At 57.4% G+C, this 16523-nt stretch overlaps 5 protein-coding genes across 10 annotated transcripts in view; 1 reads left to right on the top strand and 4 right to left on the bottom strand.

The window, feature by feature from the left end:
* LOC139605206 (zinc finger protein 551-like) overlaps positions 1 to 16523 on the bottom strand; it is a 390584-nt gene that overhangs the window by 174352 nt on the left and 199709 nt on the right.
* Positions 1 to 16523, bottom strand: part of LOC139605196 (zinc finger protein 23-like) — a 554146-nt gene that overhangs the window by 410130 nt on the left and 127493 nt on the right. The window lies entirely within an intron of this gene.
* Positions 1 to 16523, bottom strand: part of LOC139605220 (zinc finger protein 239-like) — a 135122-nt gene that overhangs the window by 61658 nt on the left and 56941 nt on the right. The gene's annotated exons all lie outside the window — the stretch shown is intronic.
* Positions 4759 to 8199, bottom strand: LOC139605233 (zinc finger protein 436-like). The gene is made up of 2 exons (XM_071456578.1): positions 8158 to 8199; positions 4759 to 6439 (listed from the first exon to the last, which is right to left on the bottom strand). The coding sequence occupies exons 1-2, from the start codon at positions 8197 to 8199 to the stop codon at positions 5648 to 5650; spliced, it is 834 nt and encodes a 277-aa protein (XP_071312679.1). The 3' UTR covers positions 4759 to 5647.
* Positions 12356 to 16523, top strand: part of LOC139605197 (zinc finger protein 3-like) — an 80061-nt gene continuing 75893 nt past the window's right edge. For 2 of the 6 annotated variants that reach the window (XM_071456538.1, XM_071456542.1), the window contains exons 1-2: positions 12356 to 12652; positions 16190 to 16227. In XM_071456538.1, coding sequence (XP_071312639.1) covers positions 16219 to 16227 — 9 coding nt within the window. In that variant the 5' untranslated portion in view covers positions 12356 to 12652; positions 16190 to 16218. Of the gene's footprint in view, positions 12653 to 15836; positions 16232 to 16523 lie in introns of those variants that run through there. The other 4 variants (XM_071456541.1, XM_071456537.1, XM_071456536.1 and 1 more) reach the window with 4 other exon arrangements.

Genomic DNA, 16523 nt, shown 5'->3' with positions numbered 1-16523 from the left:
CATAGAGCAGGATGCCCAGGGACCAGATGGTGGCTGGCTGGCCATGGTAGCAGCCAAAGAGGATCCACTCCGGTGGGCTGTACTCCAGCGTTCCTATGGGACACGGGCGCAGCTCATCAGGCCCATGCTGCTCCCTCCCTCCCAGCCAGCTCCCGTTCCACAACAGCCAGCCCCTGCCCTGCCAAAAAGCAACTTGGCTGCAGCTGGCTGAAGATGGATTCCCCCTCCTTCCTTCCCTCCTTCCTTCCCTCCCTCTTCCCCCTATGCCAGCCAAGGGAGGAACTTCTGCTGCCCAGCTGGGCCCCGGCTTTGGGCTCACCTGACATCCGGGTGTAGAACGTGTCCTGGAGGATCGTGCCGCAGCCGAAGTCGATGAGCTTCGCCTCACCGGCCTTGATGTGGGGGTGCAGGACGCCGCGGCTGCTGCAGTGCCCCATGGCCTCCAGCACCTGGCGGAACAGCCCCCGCGCCACGGGCTCCGTCAGGAACCGCCGCTCGTGCAGGAAGTACCAGAGGTGCTGACAGCGCTGCGGACGCTCCATGAGCAGCGCGAAGCCCTCGGGCACCTCGAACCAGTCCAGGAGCCTCACGACGCCGCGGAAGCCAGGCTGCGACACCGTCCACAGCAGCGCCAGCTCCAGGGGCACAAGGGCGCCCTTGCGCTGCGGGGGGACCGCGATGCTGTCAGCGGGGCCGATGCTGTGCCGTGCCTTGGGCAGCCCCTGCCCGGCCCCGCCGCGGCTCGCCATGGCCCGGCCCGGGGCGCTGCGCGGCCCCCGCTCACTCCACGCTCGCTGCCCTCGCAGCGTTCCGGCTGCCGCCCTGCCGGGCCTCGCCTCAGCCCCGCCCGGCACGCCCCGCCGGCTCCTCCCGCTGGCCCCGCTCACTCCCCAGCCGCGCCCACTCCGAGATGCGCTCCCGGGACACTCGCTTGATGGCCGCCTGCGAGCCAAGGCCAGAGGCGGGCTGAGCTCGTCGCCCGGCGCCCGCCGCCGCCCTCCGAGCCAGCCCCGTCTCTTCCCGGGGCGCCATCGGTGAGGCGGGGACCGGAGTAAGCGCTGCCGCAGCGCCGCTGCCCAGCAGCGGGCCCTGCTGCTAGAGCTGCTCTAGGGGAGGCCTCTCCGCCCGTGCGGGCGGCACCGCGCTGCCGCTCTTCTGCCCGGGGCACCCGCCCGCCTGGCGCGCTGCTGCTTGCCGAGCCGCCCCGGGCTGCGGCGGCTCGGGGCCGGCGGCCGAGCTGGCGAGCGGCGGAGCTCGGAGCGGGGCAGCTGCCGGCCACGCTGTCGGCCACGGGGCGGGAGCCGGGCGGCAGCGGGGCGGCTGCGGGCGGAACCGCGGCAGGGGCTTCGTTCGGGGCCGGGGCCTCGGCCGGGTTGGGCCAGAGCCCGCGCCAGGCGCAGCCAAAAGCCCGCACTGCTCCGCCAGCACCAGAGCGAGCGGCTCTTCCAGCGGCGCCACAGCCAGGACGGAGAGAGCCCGGCCGAGGCGGAACCACGGCGGGCCGGGCAGGGGCGGGCACGGGGCGGCCCCGACGAGGGGCGCCTTGCGGGACGCGGCATCAGCCGGGCTGGGAGAGGCGGAACACGGACGGCACGGGACGGAACGGGAATCGAGTGAGTGTGAGAGGGAGAAGGGGATGGGGAGCGAGTGAAAAGTCAAGCGGAAAACCAATCAAGAGAAGCGCTGCTGCTGCTGCTGCTGCGGAGCCGCCGGAGCTCGCGGCCGTTCCTCCGTTGCCCCCGCGAACCCAACGGAGGAGCCGCTGCGCGCCCCAAGGAACGAAAGAGAGAAACAAACAAATCACACCCCAAAGTCATTCCTATTAGAGAAGTAACCAAAGAAAACAATGTAGCAATAACGAAGAGTGCTGGCTTCTGGCTTCTTTCTTCTTTGCATGAGACCAAGCTTTTCATGGGGAACAATTGCCTCTTGTGACAATTTTGCCAGAGTGGACAGGAGCAGAGCATTTACTTTTCAAGTAGAAAAGGGAAATCATGTCAGTAATGTCATCTCTGTCTCTGTTGACACAGTTGCAGGCTGTCAAAAGACATGGTCTGCAGGGTGGAACTTGGGGCCAAGTTTCTTTTTCTGCCAGAGGATGAGGAGGGGAAGTATCCCAGAATCATGGAGTCGTGGCATGGTTTGGCTTGGAAGGGATCTGGAAAATCCCATGGCTGCAACCCCCCTGCTGTGGCTGGGGACCCCTTGCACTGGACCGGCTTGTCTAGAGCTCCATGCAGCCTGGCCTTGAACACTGTCAGGGACGGGACATGCCCACCTTCTCTGGGCAACCTGTTCCAGGAGAGCCTTTTTTCTGAATCCCTTACCTAAACCTAATCTCTCTCCATTTGGATCCATGCTCCCTTGTCCTGTCCTTGCCTGCCCTCGTACAAAGTCCCTGTCCAGCTTTCTTGTGTGTTGCCCTCAGGTACTGGAAGGCCACAGCTGGATCAAGGCTGGGTCTCTTTCCCAGGCTGAAGAAGCCGAGCTGTGTCAGCCTTTCCTTGCAGGAGAGGAGCTGCAGCCCCGGCACCATCTGGGTGTCCCTGCTGGGCCCCTGCTGCAGCGTGTCCACGTCCTTGCCGTCCGTGCCGGGGAGCCCGGCAGAGGCGGAGGCAGCGCTGCAGGTGCAGGGTCAGCGGCGGGGAGGAGACCCGGCCCTGGCAGCGGCTCCGGGAGCAGCGATTGGCGCTGGGCCGCCCGCACTGCAGAGAGCCGGGGCCCTTGTGCCTGCCCTTGTGCCCAGGGCGCCTTTCCCCGCCGCCCGCCCGCCCGCCCGCTCGGGGGAAATGCCCCCTGTGCCGCCCCTCAGGGCCGCCCCTCGCCGCTGCCCCGGGCGCTCCCGGCGCCGCCTGGAGGGGCCCAGGCCTCGGCCTCACCCTGCTCAGCCCGAGGCCTGGAAAAGCAGATTCAAACACCCACCCAGAAAGTGCCCCAGGATGCCAAGGTCAATCTTTTGTCACCAGCACGGCTTTGCTATCAGAGTCTGGACGGGAGTAGAAAATCACCAGGGGAAAAGAGCATGAACAAGTTCTGCCTTGGCACTACCTCAAGGCTTTGAGGGAGAGGCTCTGTGGTGCTTTCTTGCTTGCAGGGACACACAGAAAGTGTTGAAATGGTAAAAATAATCAAAACCCCTTAGAAAGAGACCCTAGGGAGCCTGGCCCCCCAGAAATGATGCTGAAGAGAGGCCCTTTTGCTGACCCGCAAGCTCAAGCACGTTTGCATACTGCTATTTTGCAACAGTCTCAGAAACTTGCATGAGAGGCTTCTCATGCATTTCCAGATATGGGACTAGCACCTCCATCTTATACCCCCATTGGACAAGAGGCAAATGAGACTTGTATGAGTTTCCTAGGCCGCCTCAGAAATGCAGTAGTTTGGGCTCCAGGAATGTGCCCAGAGGTTAAAACTGTGCTAGGAATGCAATTAGCAGTAGAAAATGCAAATCTCACCTCCAAAAGGATCCTGCAAACTTTGCCCAGAACAGCTAATGTGGCAGACATGACAGAAGCTTGTTTGGGAGTAGGAGCTCCAGAGGACAAGGCCACCTATCCAGCAACACAATGGCAACTGCCCTTGAACCACTTGTGCAGCACAGAGAAAACGGCCCCGACCGAGTTTGCCTTCGGTGTGGCAGCCACGGGTGCAAATCAGAGCCGTAAAGAAAAGTAACAAACAGCAACAGCTACTGGTTCCAAGGGAAAGTGCAGCAGATGTGACAAGCACGGGCACCGAAGCGGCGAATGCAAATCCACAGACGAGAGAGACGGAGCCGCTGGGACCCGCGGAACCGAGCGCTAAAGGGGGCGCGCCGTGACACAAATGCTCCCCCACAACCTGGACATTCTTCAATCAGCCACAGCCGGGAGCGCAGGAGTCGGTGTGGCAGCAGCAGCAGAAGCTGCCTTGGAAAACACTGACGTGCAAGTCATCCCATCTACAGCAAACGGACCTTTGGGACATTGTCCTAGGGTGACGTTACGATGCTTGTATCCCCATTCGTGTCTTCTGTTCATGCTGGATATTATGTTCTGTGCCTTCAAGACTGGCTCTGAAGAGTGAAAGTTTTGTTTTGGTTTCTTATCAGCCTGCTCCTCCACAGCTGGTGGGACACAGAGACGGGGCAGTACATGGTGCTGTTTTTGCTTTTTGCTTGGCTTTTTGCTTTGCTCTTGCTCCTGCTTTGCTCTCGCTTTTTGCTTCTGCTCATTAGTTAGTTTAGCTAAGCAGTCTGAATTTTTCCCTGGACTGTTTTTCCTTTCCTTTTTTCAGAATTACTTGAACCTGCTCTGGACTGGGAGCTGGGAAACACCGAGAGTTTGCACCTTGTGGCTGCAGCAGCTGCCCCAGCGCCGGAGGGACTGAGAACAGAGCGACCACCCCCAAGAGAGACTTTCTGAATTTGTCATCCTTTTCAGAGCCGGGAAAGAGCGGTGTCATGGGTATTGTTCATTTTGTGTGCTGGGGGTGCTGTGCCTGTTAAATGAACAGGTTCTTTCCACTTCTCTCTGAGCAATCCCTCCCGAACCGGTTGTGGGGAGGGCCCTGTGGCTTTGCTTTCTGGAGGGGCCCCCGTGGAGGTTTTCTCTCAAATTTGCCCTAAACCAGGACACATCTCAAAAAAATTAGAATTATAAATAAAGAAATAATAATTAAAATTAAATAAATTATAATAAAAATGAAATATAAAAATCTCAAGTCTTCCTTACAATATTCCAATGGTTCAACCCAAAAAAAACAACAATTGTTGCTATAATATTACCAATGCATATAAATAAACAAGTTATATACCAAGAAATCCCTTTTGAAAGTTTTAACTCGATGACTAATATACTTTAGATAAAAAACATCTAAAAAAGCTAGCATACAATCTAACACACCGTAGTGAAACAATTCATATTACAAATATACTAAACGCAAAACCAAACAGCAGTATAATTTCTCAGACATTTTAACCAAACAATTAAACTTTATCACCCTTAGATACTCAAAAACAATTAAAATAATTTTTAAAAATTTAATTACAGGTGAGTGGCTTTACTTGGATATTGGTTTTTGGATTGTTTGGGTTAGATGATTTAAAAATAGGACTTTTATAGGAATTTAATCAGCTGACAAGGTGGCACTCTGCAAACAGAACTGACTGAAAATGAACGGGACAGAAATCAGGACCGCTTGAAAGTTTTATTTGCTATCAAATACATCCCACAATGCCAGCCCCACACAATCCCCATCCCACTGCTCCACATTGGGATCCCACTTCTCCCAATCTCCTTCTAACCCCATCTCACCCTGATGGGTGTGGAACTGAGCAAGTTTATCCTGGGATGGAGTTTTTTTGAGGAAGGAACAAGCAATTTGAAGTGGGATTGAGCATTTATGGCTTAAAATGTAGCTGTTTTCAGTGGGATTTGAGTGGTTTTGAGGTGACAGATCAATCCCTCTTGGTTTTTGGAGTGCAAAGATATTGAGAAGAGCAAAAATTAAAGCCAAACAAAGGAGAAGCAGCCAGGTGTGTTCCCAACATGGATCACAGGGAATGTGAGTGACCAGGGCTGTGCCCAAAGTGCCTCCTCCAGTGGGGGATGGAGCTGCAGCAGCGCACGAAGCTCTTCCCGCACTCGGGGCACTCGCAGGGCTTCCCTTACCGGTGCCTCCGTTGGTGTCGGGTCAAGTGAGAGCTCTGTGAGAAGCTCTTCCCACACTGGGGACACTCGTAGGGACTCTCCCCTGTGTGGATGCGCTGGTGCCTGACAAGGGTGCAGTTGTATTTGAATCCCTTCCCGCAGTCTGGGCAGTGGAAGGGCCTCTCATCTGTGTGAATCCGATAGTGCAGGACGAGATCAGGGCTGGTCTGAAACCTCTTCCTGCATTTATCACACTCGTAGGGCCTCTCCCCAGTGTGAATGCGCCGGTGCCTGACGAGGGTGGAGTTGTACTTGAATCCCTTCCCACAGTCGGGGCATTGGAAGGGCCTCTCCTCTGTGTGACTCTGATAGTGCCGGAGGAGATGGGAGCTGGTCTGAAACCTCTTCGCACACTTGGAACACTCATAGGGCCTCTCCCCAGTGTGGGACCTCTGGTGCACGATCAGGCTGGAGATCTGGCTGAAGCTCTTCCCACACTCCTCACACTCGTAGGGCCGTTCCCCAGTGTGGATCCTCTGGTGGCTGATCAGGTGGCAGTTCCACCTGAAGCTCTTCCCACACTCCATGCACGTGTGGGGCTTCTCCCCATCATGGAGCTGCTCATGGAGCACCAGCTCCGAGCTCTGCCTCCATCTCCGGCCTCCTTCCCGGCCCAGGCTGCCTCTTTCCCCCTCACATCCCCGCCATCTGCGTTTGCCGCCCTTCCTCGTGCGGCATCTCCGGGCCTTTTCCTCCCCGTTGGCTTCCTGCGCCGTGGAGCCGCTCAAAACGGCCTCTTCCACCAGGTTCTGCCGCGGGCATTTGTCCTCCCTGCTCTCCATGCTCAGCTCCTGCTCTGGGCGAGGAAGGACAAGGACAGCATGGGATTTGCCTCCGTGCCACAGGCAAGGCCAACGAGATCCCCCCAGGGCTGTGCTGCAGCCGGGGGCCCTGCTGGGCTGGGAGATGGAGCAGCACAGAGGGGAAAGGGGCATTCATCGCCAGCTCACGGCTGTGCACACATCACAAACAGGACTGGACTGCTAGGAACGCGTCTTGAGCTGTTTTATTTTTCAGCATCAGTCTCATTTCTTGGTTATGCCAATGGGAAGATGCCAGCAGCTCACATCCCAGGTAGCAGAAAACAACCTTAATGTTAAAACTTACTTTAAAAGGTTTTTCACCAATCACACAAAGCAAAAGCATATTGACAGTGGTTCCATCCAAGCACTATTGGTTAAAACCATGCTCCATTACTTCAAACACAATACCTATTTGTAAGCCTTAAAACACGATGAACAGAGCTCCATTATTAAGCTGGGAACTTCCTGATATCTTGCTATATATACTTTTCTGCAGGTTAGGGAGTTAGTATAGATAAGTGTTAATGCACAGACCGTTGTTCTATTGCTCCTTACTTTCTACTTCTTCTATAATTTTTCTGCTGACCAATCTTATGGCTGCTGCAAAGCTATAATCACAGTTCTACTGTCTCTGAGGCTTGTCTTTTGAAGCTTTCCCAAAACCCTCTAAATTTAAGCATTCCAGAGACACTGACTACCTCCTCACCTGCTTCAGTGCCCTGGAGCATCTTCCTCTTCCTCGCAGCCTCCCAGGGGTTGGCAATGGGAAATCCTGGTTTGGAGAAAACAAGGGATGAGCACATTGAGTTTCAACGTCCCTCTGCCCAAGTCCATCTCTACAAGTCACCGGCCATCTGGGCTCCAGTAAACCCTCCCAAACACCAAGATTCAGCCATGAAAAAGCCTCCCAGGAGTTCCCCATCCCTGGTCCCTCCCCTTTGGTGTTCAGGGGTTCTACCCTGTCCCAGCTGCTGGGGTCATGCTTGGATTGGGGGTCCCCCTTCTCCTGGGTGCCCACCCTGCCCAGGCTGCTGGCAGTGCCAGCAATGCCAAAAGCTCCCCCCTCTTGGCTCTCCCCATTTCGGGATGCTGGGGCTGTTTGGGCTCCCGGGCTCCCTTCTCCCCTCATTCTCTGCTCTGGGCTGCAGCGGCTCCAAGGAGTCCCCCCTGCCCCTCTCCAGGCTCTTGAGGCTCCCGCCAATGGCGGCGCTCCCCCCTCTCTGGCCTCCCCACTTTGGCCTCCTGGGGCACACAGGGCTCTGCTCCTCCAGGCTGCCTCTGCCCGCAGCCGCCACCGCCACCCCCCGATGTCCCCCCGAGGGGCCTTTTCCGCTCAGCCTTGGACTTCTTCATTCTCCAAACATCCCCCCAAAAACCCAACCCAGGGACCCCCCGGGATATCCGGGCCGGGCTCCCCCTCCCCGCTCACCGGAGCCATGGGGGGGGCAATGATCCCACAGGTGGGGGCTGCGAATTCAGGCAGGGATCGAGACCGCGTGGCTCCCGCAGCTCAGCCTTGATCCGCCTTTGTCCCTCCTCTTCCTCTTCCTCCCACTCCTCCTCTTCCATCCCCCCTCCCGGTCCTCTGTTATCCCCACCGCCTTCTCATCGTCCATCCCTCCCCTTCCATCCCTTCTCCTCCTCCTCCTCCCCCCTAACCCCACCTCCTTCTCCTCCTTCCATCGCTGCTCTCTCTCCACCTCCATCCCGCCCCTTCCATCCCTCCTCCCTTTCCTCCTCCTCCCCCCTAACCCCGCCTCCTCCTCCCCCTCCATCCCTGCCCTTCCCTCCTCCTCCTCCTCCCCCAGCAGCAGCCACACCCTCGGTGCCCCGTTCCCGCAGCCCTCGCAGCCCGCGGCAGCAGCGGCGATGGAGCCGGGACAGGTCGGCATGGGCAGCGCGGGGCTCTCGGCTGCTCCCAGCCGCTGCGGGCGGGGGGAACCCGGCCCGGGCCAAAGGAGAGGCAAACTGGGCAAACTGGGGGCTGCACATCCAAACTGGGCCTTGCTGGGGACCCTGCCTGGCCCCTGCCAGTCCTTGGGGCTCCTCTCGGCACATCCGCCAGGGGGGAGCGCACACAGGCCTGGGGGATCCCAGCAGTGGCAGCACTGCCAGGGACTGGGCTGCACTGGGATCGTACTGGGAGCGACTGGGGCTGTACTGGCTTTGTACTGACATCAGACTGGGATCATACTGGGATCATACTGGGAGAGAGCAGGAGCCTGCAGGAGGCAATTGAGACCACGTTAGGGGCAAATGGGATATACTGGGAGTGACTGGGATGGTGCTGAGTGTTACTGGGAGTAGCTGTGAGCAACTGGTAATCATGCTAGGAGGAACTGGAAGGAACTGGGAGTGACTGGGAGCCTGCTGGGGGTGATTGGAAACTGCTGGGCTTATACTAGAATGAACTGGGATCATGCTGGAGGTGACTGGGATCATTCTGGCAGTGAGTGCCACTACACTGAGGCTGACTGGGAGTGCTTGGGAGCAAATGGGATCATACTGGAAGGAACTGCAAAGATGCTGGAGGGAACTGGGCTACACTGGGGGATACTGGGAGTGACTGGAACAAAAGTGAGGGGAAAGAGAGCAACTGGAACCATGTGGAGCACAACTGGTTCATACTGGCAGGGACTGGGAGCACACTGGGGCCATATTTGGATCATACTGGGAGGGACTGGACTAATACTGGGAGGATCTGAGAGGGACTGGGAGCACACCCTGCGCATCATCCCCCAGATAGGGCCTGACTGGGAGCAACTGGGAGCACGCTGGCAGCAAATGGCATCATACTGGGACTGACTGGGCTGATCTAGGGAGCAACTGGAACCACACGGGAGGCAGCTGGGACCATACTGGGAGAGATTGGAAGCAACTGGGATTATACTGGGACCCCACTGGGAGGGCTGGCATGTGACTGGGATCAAACTGGAGCTTACTGGGATCATATTGGGGTTGAAAGGGAGCGACTGGGATCACACTTTGGGCTACTGGGAGCAGCTGAGGGAAACTGGGATGATGCTGCAAGCAAACTGGAGGAACTGGGAAGGACTGGATGCATGCTGGGGGCAACTGGGATATACTGGGCATGACTGGGGGATCATACTGGGATAACTGACACCTTACTGGGGCCACTGGCAGTGCCTGGGAATGACTGCAGACATGCTGGGGGCAACTGGGATATACTGGGAGTGTCTGGAACCATCCTGGGGGGACTGGAACCACACTGGGAACAACTGGGACCATGCTGGGGACAACTGGGACCACGCTGGGGGCAACTGGGAGTGAGTGGGACCATGCTGGGAGGGACTGGGATCATATGGGGAGGGACTGGGACTAGAGCAGGGGCAACTGGGTCCAACTGGGACCATCCTGGGAGTGTCTGTAACCATAGGGGAGTGATGGAAGCACACTGGGAACAGCTGGGCCCATGCTGGCAGCAACTGGGATCCCACTGGGGGCACTGGCATCAGACTGGGAGTGACTGGGAGCAACTGGGATTAGACTGCAAGGGACTGGGATCATACTGGGAGTGGCTACACTCATACTGGGATTATACTGGGTGTTAATGGAACCCGACTGGGGCTTACTGGGAGCTACTGGGCCCATGTTGGGAGGAAAATGTGACCCACTGGGAGCAACTGGGATCGGCTGGAAGGTTCTGGAACCATGCTGAGAGGACTGAGACTACAACTGGGGCAACTGGGATCATCCTGGGAGCAACTGGGGCCACCCTTTGAGCAACAGATGGAAACTGGGATGATGCCAGAGGAAACTGGGAGGAACTGGGAAAGACTGGGATCATTCTGAGGTAACTGAAACATACTGGGAGTGTCTCTAACCATCCTGGGGGCACTGGAACCACACTGGGAACAGCTGGGATCATGCTGGGAGCAACTGGGACGATGCTGGGGGAAACTGAATCTACCCTGGAGGCAACTGGGCATGACTGGGACCCTGCTGGGAGGGACTGGGACTATTCTTGGGGCAACTGGGATCATCATGGGAGGAACTGGGAACAGCTGGAATTATGCTGGGAGCAACTGGGATCACACTGGGATCCCAGTGAGAGCAGCTGAGTCCATGCTGGGTTACACTGGGATCTCACTGAGAGCGACTGGAATCACACTGGGATTGACTGGGAGTGGCTGGTTTTGTGGATTTGGGGGGTTTGGATTTTGGGGGTTTTCTTGGCATTTTGAGGGAGAGTTTTTCTGGGGGAGTTTGGGGGTTTATTGAAATTTCTTGTGGCTTTTTTTGAATTTTGGGGATTTTACTGGGATGTTGTTGGGATTTTTTGGGATTCTCAGAAATTCCTGGGGTTTTATTGGGATTTTTAGGAGATTTTGGGGCATTTTAATGGAATTGTGGTGGCATTCAGAGGGATTCATTGGGGATTTGGGGTTTTTGGGGATTCTTGGTGGGATTTGGGGGGTTTTGGGGGATTTTTTGGGTCTTGCCAGGATTTCCTTGGATCTTGCAGGAGATTTTGTGGGGCTTTTAATGGTTTTGGGGATATTTTGTGGGGATTTGCGGAGTTTAATCAGGATTTTTGGGGTTTTTGGGATTCCAAAGGATTTTGTGGGCTTTTATTGGGATTCTAGGGTGTTCTAATGGGATTTTGAGAGATTTAATTGGGATTTTGTGGGTTTTATTGGGGCTTTCACGGCTTTTAAGGAGATTTTGGTGCCTCTCAGCCCTTCCCCACACCCAGGGAATGCCCCAAAGCCCCCCTAAAATTCCACTAAAACCCCACAAAATCCCCAAAAATTACAAGATAACCCTCAAAAACCCCAGAGAATCACCAAACATCCCAGTGGAACTCAGCAAAATTTAAAAAACTCCCCAATTTTTCAATAAATCCTTCCCCAAAAAACCTACACAACCCCAACAAAACACCAAAAATCCAAAACACCCCAAATCAACAAAACCCCCCAAAATCACATAACCATCTCAAACCCCAACAATTCTCCCCCAAACCCCCAATAATCCCTCCTAAACTCCCAACAAAATCCCAAAAAAGCCCAAAAAAGCCACCCCCAAATCCCCAAAACCCCTCTCAGAACCCCAAAGTCCCCACAAACCCCCCCAGACTCAGTGGGGCCGTCCTGGATCAGGGGGCACCGGCCGGTGGAAAGGAGCCACTTCAGGGGGCCCTGGGAGCTTTTTGGGGAGGGGGCACCATGGGAGACCCCCCCAAAAACCGGGGGGGGGAACCCCTGCAGTGCCCCCTCCCCCCGAAACCCCCAGACCCCGGTTCAGGGTGGGCCTGGGACCCCCCGGGACCCCCAAATCTCCCCCGGGACCCCCAGAGCCCCCCAAGGTTTGCCCAGGACCCCCCTGAGAGCCCCCAGACCCCAATGGGGCCCAGCCCAGGATGTCCCCTGAGACCCCCCCCCAGACCCTTCCCAAGACCCCACCCAGGACCCTCCAGACCCCTCCCCAAACCCAACTCAGGCTCCCCCAGCCCCTCCCCAGATCGCGCCGGGACCTCTCCCCAAAACTCCCCAAATCCCCCCCCCCACCAGACCCTCTCCCAAAACCCTTCCAGACCCCCCAAAGCCCCTCCCCAAACCTCCAAAACCCTCCAGGACACCCTCAGGATCCCCCAGAGCCCTCCCCAAATTCCCCCAGGACCATCCCAACACCCCCAGACCCTCCCAAGACCTTCCTACGACCCCTCCTCAAAACCCCCCCAGACCCTCCCACGACCCCCTCCCCCTCCCGAGACCCCTCTTAGGACCCATCCGCACCCCCCAGGTCCCCCCACAGTGCCCCAGGACCCCTCCCCAGACCCCCCCAAACCCCCGGACCCCTCCCCAGACCCCCCCCAAACCCCCGGACCCTCCCCAAAGCCCCCCCAGACCCCCCGGACCCTCCCCCGCCCCCCCCGATCCCCTCTCAGGCCCCTCCCGCTCCTGTCCCGAGCCCGGGGGGTCCCGGCGGCGGCGGGGAAGGGGGCGCCGCTTCCGGTCGCCTCTGATTGGCTGGGACGGCACAGGGGAGGCGGGCCTTGCTGGGGGATCCGCGCCGTGATTGGTTAGTTCAGGGATGTGCAGCGCGCTGATTGGTTGGTTCGGGCCGGGGCGCGCCGCCATTGCTGAGAGCCCGCACACGCGGTGGAGGCGCGAGATTGTGAGGGAGAGCGGAGCTGAGGTGGGGCCGGGGGCAAACTGGGGGGGTTTGGGGCGGGTCTGAGGGGAAATTGGGGATTTTTAGGGGCATCGACGGGAAACACGAGGTTGTGCGGTGGGTTTGGGGGAAATGAGGGGGTCTGAGGGGGCTTTGGTGGGTCTGAGGGGGCTTTAGGGAGCTTTGGGGGGAGCTTGAGAGCGTCTGGAGCGTTCTCAGGTGGGTTTAGGGGGAACTGAGGGGAATTGGGAGAGTCTGGGGGGATTTTGGGGGATTGCGAGAGGAACTGGGCGGTTGTGAGTGGATCTGGGCGGTTCTGAGGTGGGTCTGGGGAACTTCGAGGAGTCTGAGGCGATTTCATGAGGTTTGGGGGGATTGAGGGGTCCGAGGGGGATTTGGGGCAGTCTGATGGATTTGGGGGCGTCTCAGGTGGGTCTGGGGTGAATTCTGGGGAGAACTGGGGGGTTTGAGGGTCCTGGGGAGGTTTTTGGGGTCCTGGGGAGGGTTTGGGGGTCCAGAGAGGTTCTGGGCCAACACTGGGGGACTCTGGGGAGTTTGGGGTTCCTGGAGGGGTCCTGGGGGAGATTTGGGGGTCCCGGGGGGTCCCAGGCCCACCCTGAACCGGGGTCTGGGGGTTTCGGGGGGAGGGGGCACTGCAGGGGTTCCCTCCCCCGTTTTTGGGGTGTCTCCCATGGTGCCCCCTCCCCAAAAAGCTCCCAGGGCCCCCTGAAGTGGCTCCTTTCCACCGGCCGGTGCCCCCTGATCCAGGACGGCCCCACTGAGGCTAGGGGGGTTTGTGGGGATTTTGGGGATTTTGAGAGGGTTTTTGGGGATTTGGGGGTGGCTTTTTTGGGAGATTTTCTTGGGAGTTCGGGGGGAATTATTGGGGTTTTTGGGGAGAATTATTGGGTTTTGTGATGGCAATGTGATTTTGGGGGATTTTGTTGATTTGGGGTGTTTTGGATTTTTGGTGTTTTGTTGGGGTTGTGTAGGTTTTTTGGGGAAGGATTTATTGAAAATTTGGGGAGTTTTTTAAATTTTGCTGAGTTCCACTGGGATGTTTGGAGATTCTCTGGGGTTTTTGAGGGTTATCTTGTAATTTTTGGGGATTTTGTGGGGTTTTAGTGGAATTTTAGGGGGGCTTTGGGGCATTCCCTGGGTGTGGGGAAGGGCTGAGAGGCACCAAAATCTCCTTAAAAGCCGTGAAAGCCCCAATAAAACCCACAAAATCCCAATTAAATCTCTCAAAATCCCATTAGAACACCCTAGAATCCAAATAAAAGCCCACAAAATCCTTTGGAATCCCAAAAACCCCAAAAATCCAAATTAAACTCGGCAAATCCCTCAAAGATGTCCCCAAAACCAGAAAAAATCACAAAAAATCTTCCCCAAGATCCAAAGAAATCCTGGCAACACCCAAAACCCCCAAATCCCACCAAAAATCCCCAAATCCCCAATGAATCCCCCTGAATGCCACCACAATTCCAATAAAATGCCCCAAAATCTCCTAAAAATCCCAATAAAACCCCAGGAATTTCTGAGAATCCCAAAAAATCCCAACAACATCCCAGTAAAATCCCCAAAATTCAAAAAGAGACTCAAGAAATTTCAATAAACCCCCAACCACCCCCAGAAAAACTCCCCCTCAAAATGCCAAGAAAATCCCCCAAAATCCAAACCCCCAAAATCCACAAAACCAGCCACTCCCAGTCAATCCCAGTGTGATTCCAGTCGCTCTCAGTGAGATCCCAGTGTAACCCAGCATGGACTCAGCTGCTCTCACTGGGATCCCAGTGTGATCCCAGTTGCTCCCAGCATAATTCCAGCTGTTCCCAGTTCCTCCCATGATGATCCCAGTTGCCCCAAGAATAGTCCCAGTCCCTCCCAGCAGGGTCCCAGTCGTGCCCAGTTGCCTCCAGGGTAGATTCAGTTTCCCCCAGCATCGTCCCAGTTGCTCCCAGCATGGTCCCAGCTGTTCCCAGTGTGGTTCCAGTGCCCCCAGTATGGTTAGAGACACTCCCAGTATGTTTCAGTAAGCTCCAGTTTGATCCCAGTCACATGCCAGCCCTCCCAGTGTGGTCCCAGTATAATCCCAGTTGCTTCCAGTCTCTCCCAGTATGGTCCCAGCTGCCTCCAGTATGGTTCCAGTTGCTCCCTAGATCAGCCCAGTCAGTCCCAGTATGATGCCATTTGCTGCCAGCGTGCTCCCAGTTGCTCCCAGTCAGGCCCAGTCTGGGGGATGATGTGCAGGGTGTGCTCCCAGTCCCTCTCAGATCCTCCCAGTATTAGTCCAGTCCTTCCCAGTATGATCCAGAGATGAGCCCAGTGTGCTCCCAGTCCCTGCCAGTATGAACCAGTTGTGCTCCACATGGTTCCAGTTGCTCTCTTTCACCCTCACTTTTGTTCCAGGCACTCCCAGTATGTCCCAGTGTAGCCCAGTTCCCTCCAGCGTCTTTGCAGTTCCTTCCAGTATGATCCCATTTGCTCCCAAGCACTCCCAGTCAGCCTCAGTGTAGTGGCACTCACTGCCAGAATGATCCCAGTCAGCTCCAGCATGATCCCAGTTCACCCCAGTATAAGCCCAGCAGTTTCCAATCACCCCCAGCATGCACCCATTCAGTTCCAGTTCCTCCCAGTTGCTCCTAGCATGTCCCCAGTTGCTCACAGCTACTCCCAGTAATACTCAGCACCATCCCAGTTCATCCCAGTAAATCCCATTTGTCCCTAACATGGTCTCAAGTGCCCCCCACAGGCTCCTACTCACTCCCAGTATGATCCCAGTGTCCCTAGGTGCAATCACAGTCTGCCCTGATACGGCAGTATGATCCCAGTCTGATGTCAGTACAAAGCCAGCACAGCCCCAGTCGCTCCCAGTACGATCCCAGTGCAGCCCAGTCCCTGGCAGTGCTGCCACTGCTGGGATCCCCCAGGCCTGTGTGCGTTCCCCCCTGGCGGATGTGCCGAGAGGAGCCCCAAGGGCTGGCAGGGGCCAGGCAGGGTCCCCAGCAAGGCCCAGTTTGGATGTGCAGCCCCCAGTTTGCCCAGTTTGCCTCTCCTTTGGCCCGGGCCGGGTTCCCCCCGCCCGCAGCGGCTGGGAGCAGCCGAGAGCCCCGCGCTGCCCATGCCGACCTGGCCCGGCTCCATCGCCGCTGCTGCCGCGGGCTGCGAGGGCTGCGGGAACGGGGCACCGAGGGTGTGGCTGCTGCTGGGGGAGGAGGAGGAGGGAGGGAAGGGCAGGGATGGAGGGGGAGGAGGAGGCGGGGTAAGGGGGGAGGAGGAGGAGAAGGAAAGGAAGGGGCGGGATGGAAGAGGAGATGGTGGTGGGGATAAGACAGGGGAGGAGGAGGAGGAGGAGGGGAGATGGAAGAGGAGGAGCGGGAGGAGAAAGAGCAGTGAAGGAGGCGGGGTTAGGGGGGAGGAGGAGAGGGAGGAAGGATGGAGGAGAAGAAGGAGGGGGAGATAAGACAGAGGAGGAGTGGGAGGAAGAGGAAGAGGAGGGACAAAGGCGGATCAAGGGTGAGCTGGGGGAACCATGCGTTCCAGCCTTGCCTGAATTCACAGCCCCCACGTGTGGGATCATCGCCTCCCTCATGGCGCAGGTAAGTGGGGAGGGGGAGTCCGGCCTGGATATCCCAGGGGTCCCTGGGTTGGGTTTTTGGGGGGATGTTTGGAGAATGAAGAAGTCCAAGGGTGAGCGGAAAAGGCCCCTCGGGGGGACATCGGGGGGTGGCGGTGGCGGCTGCCGGCAGAGGCAGCCTGGAGGAGCAGAGCCCTGTGTCCCCCAGGAGGCCAAAGTGGGGAGGCCAGAGAGGGGGGAGCGCCGCCATTGGCGGGAGCCTCAAGAGCCTGGAGAGGGGCAGGGGGGACTCCTTGGAGCCGCTGCAGCCCAGAGCAG

Source organism: Agelaius tricolor, unplaced genomic scaffold, assembly GCF_023055355.1.
Source record: "Agelaius tricolor isolate 1412-34295 unplaced genomic scaffold, bAgeTri1.0.p SCAF_61, whole genome shotgun sequence".
NCBI lineage: Eukaryota > Metazoa > Chordata > Aves > Passeriformes > Icteridae > Agelaius > Agelaius tricolor.
The sequence above is the reverse complement of the archived record's forward strand: the minus strand, read 5'-3'. Positions and strand labels throughout refer to the sequence as shown.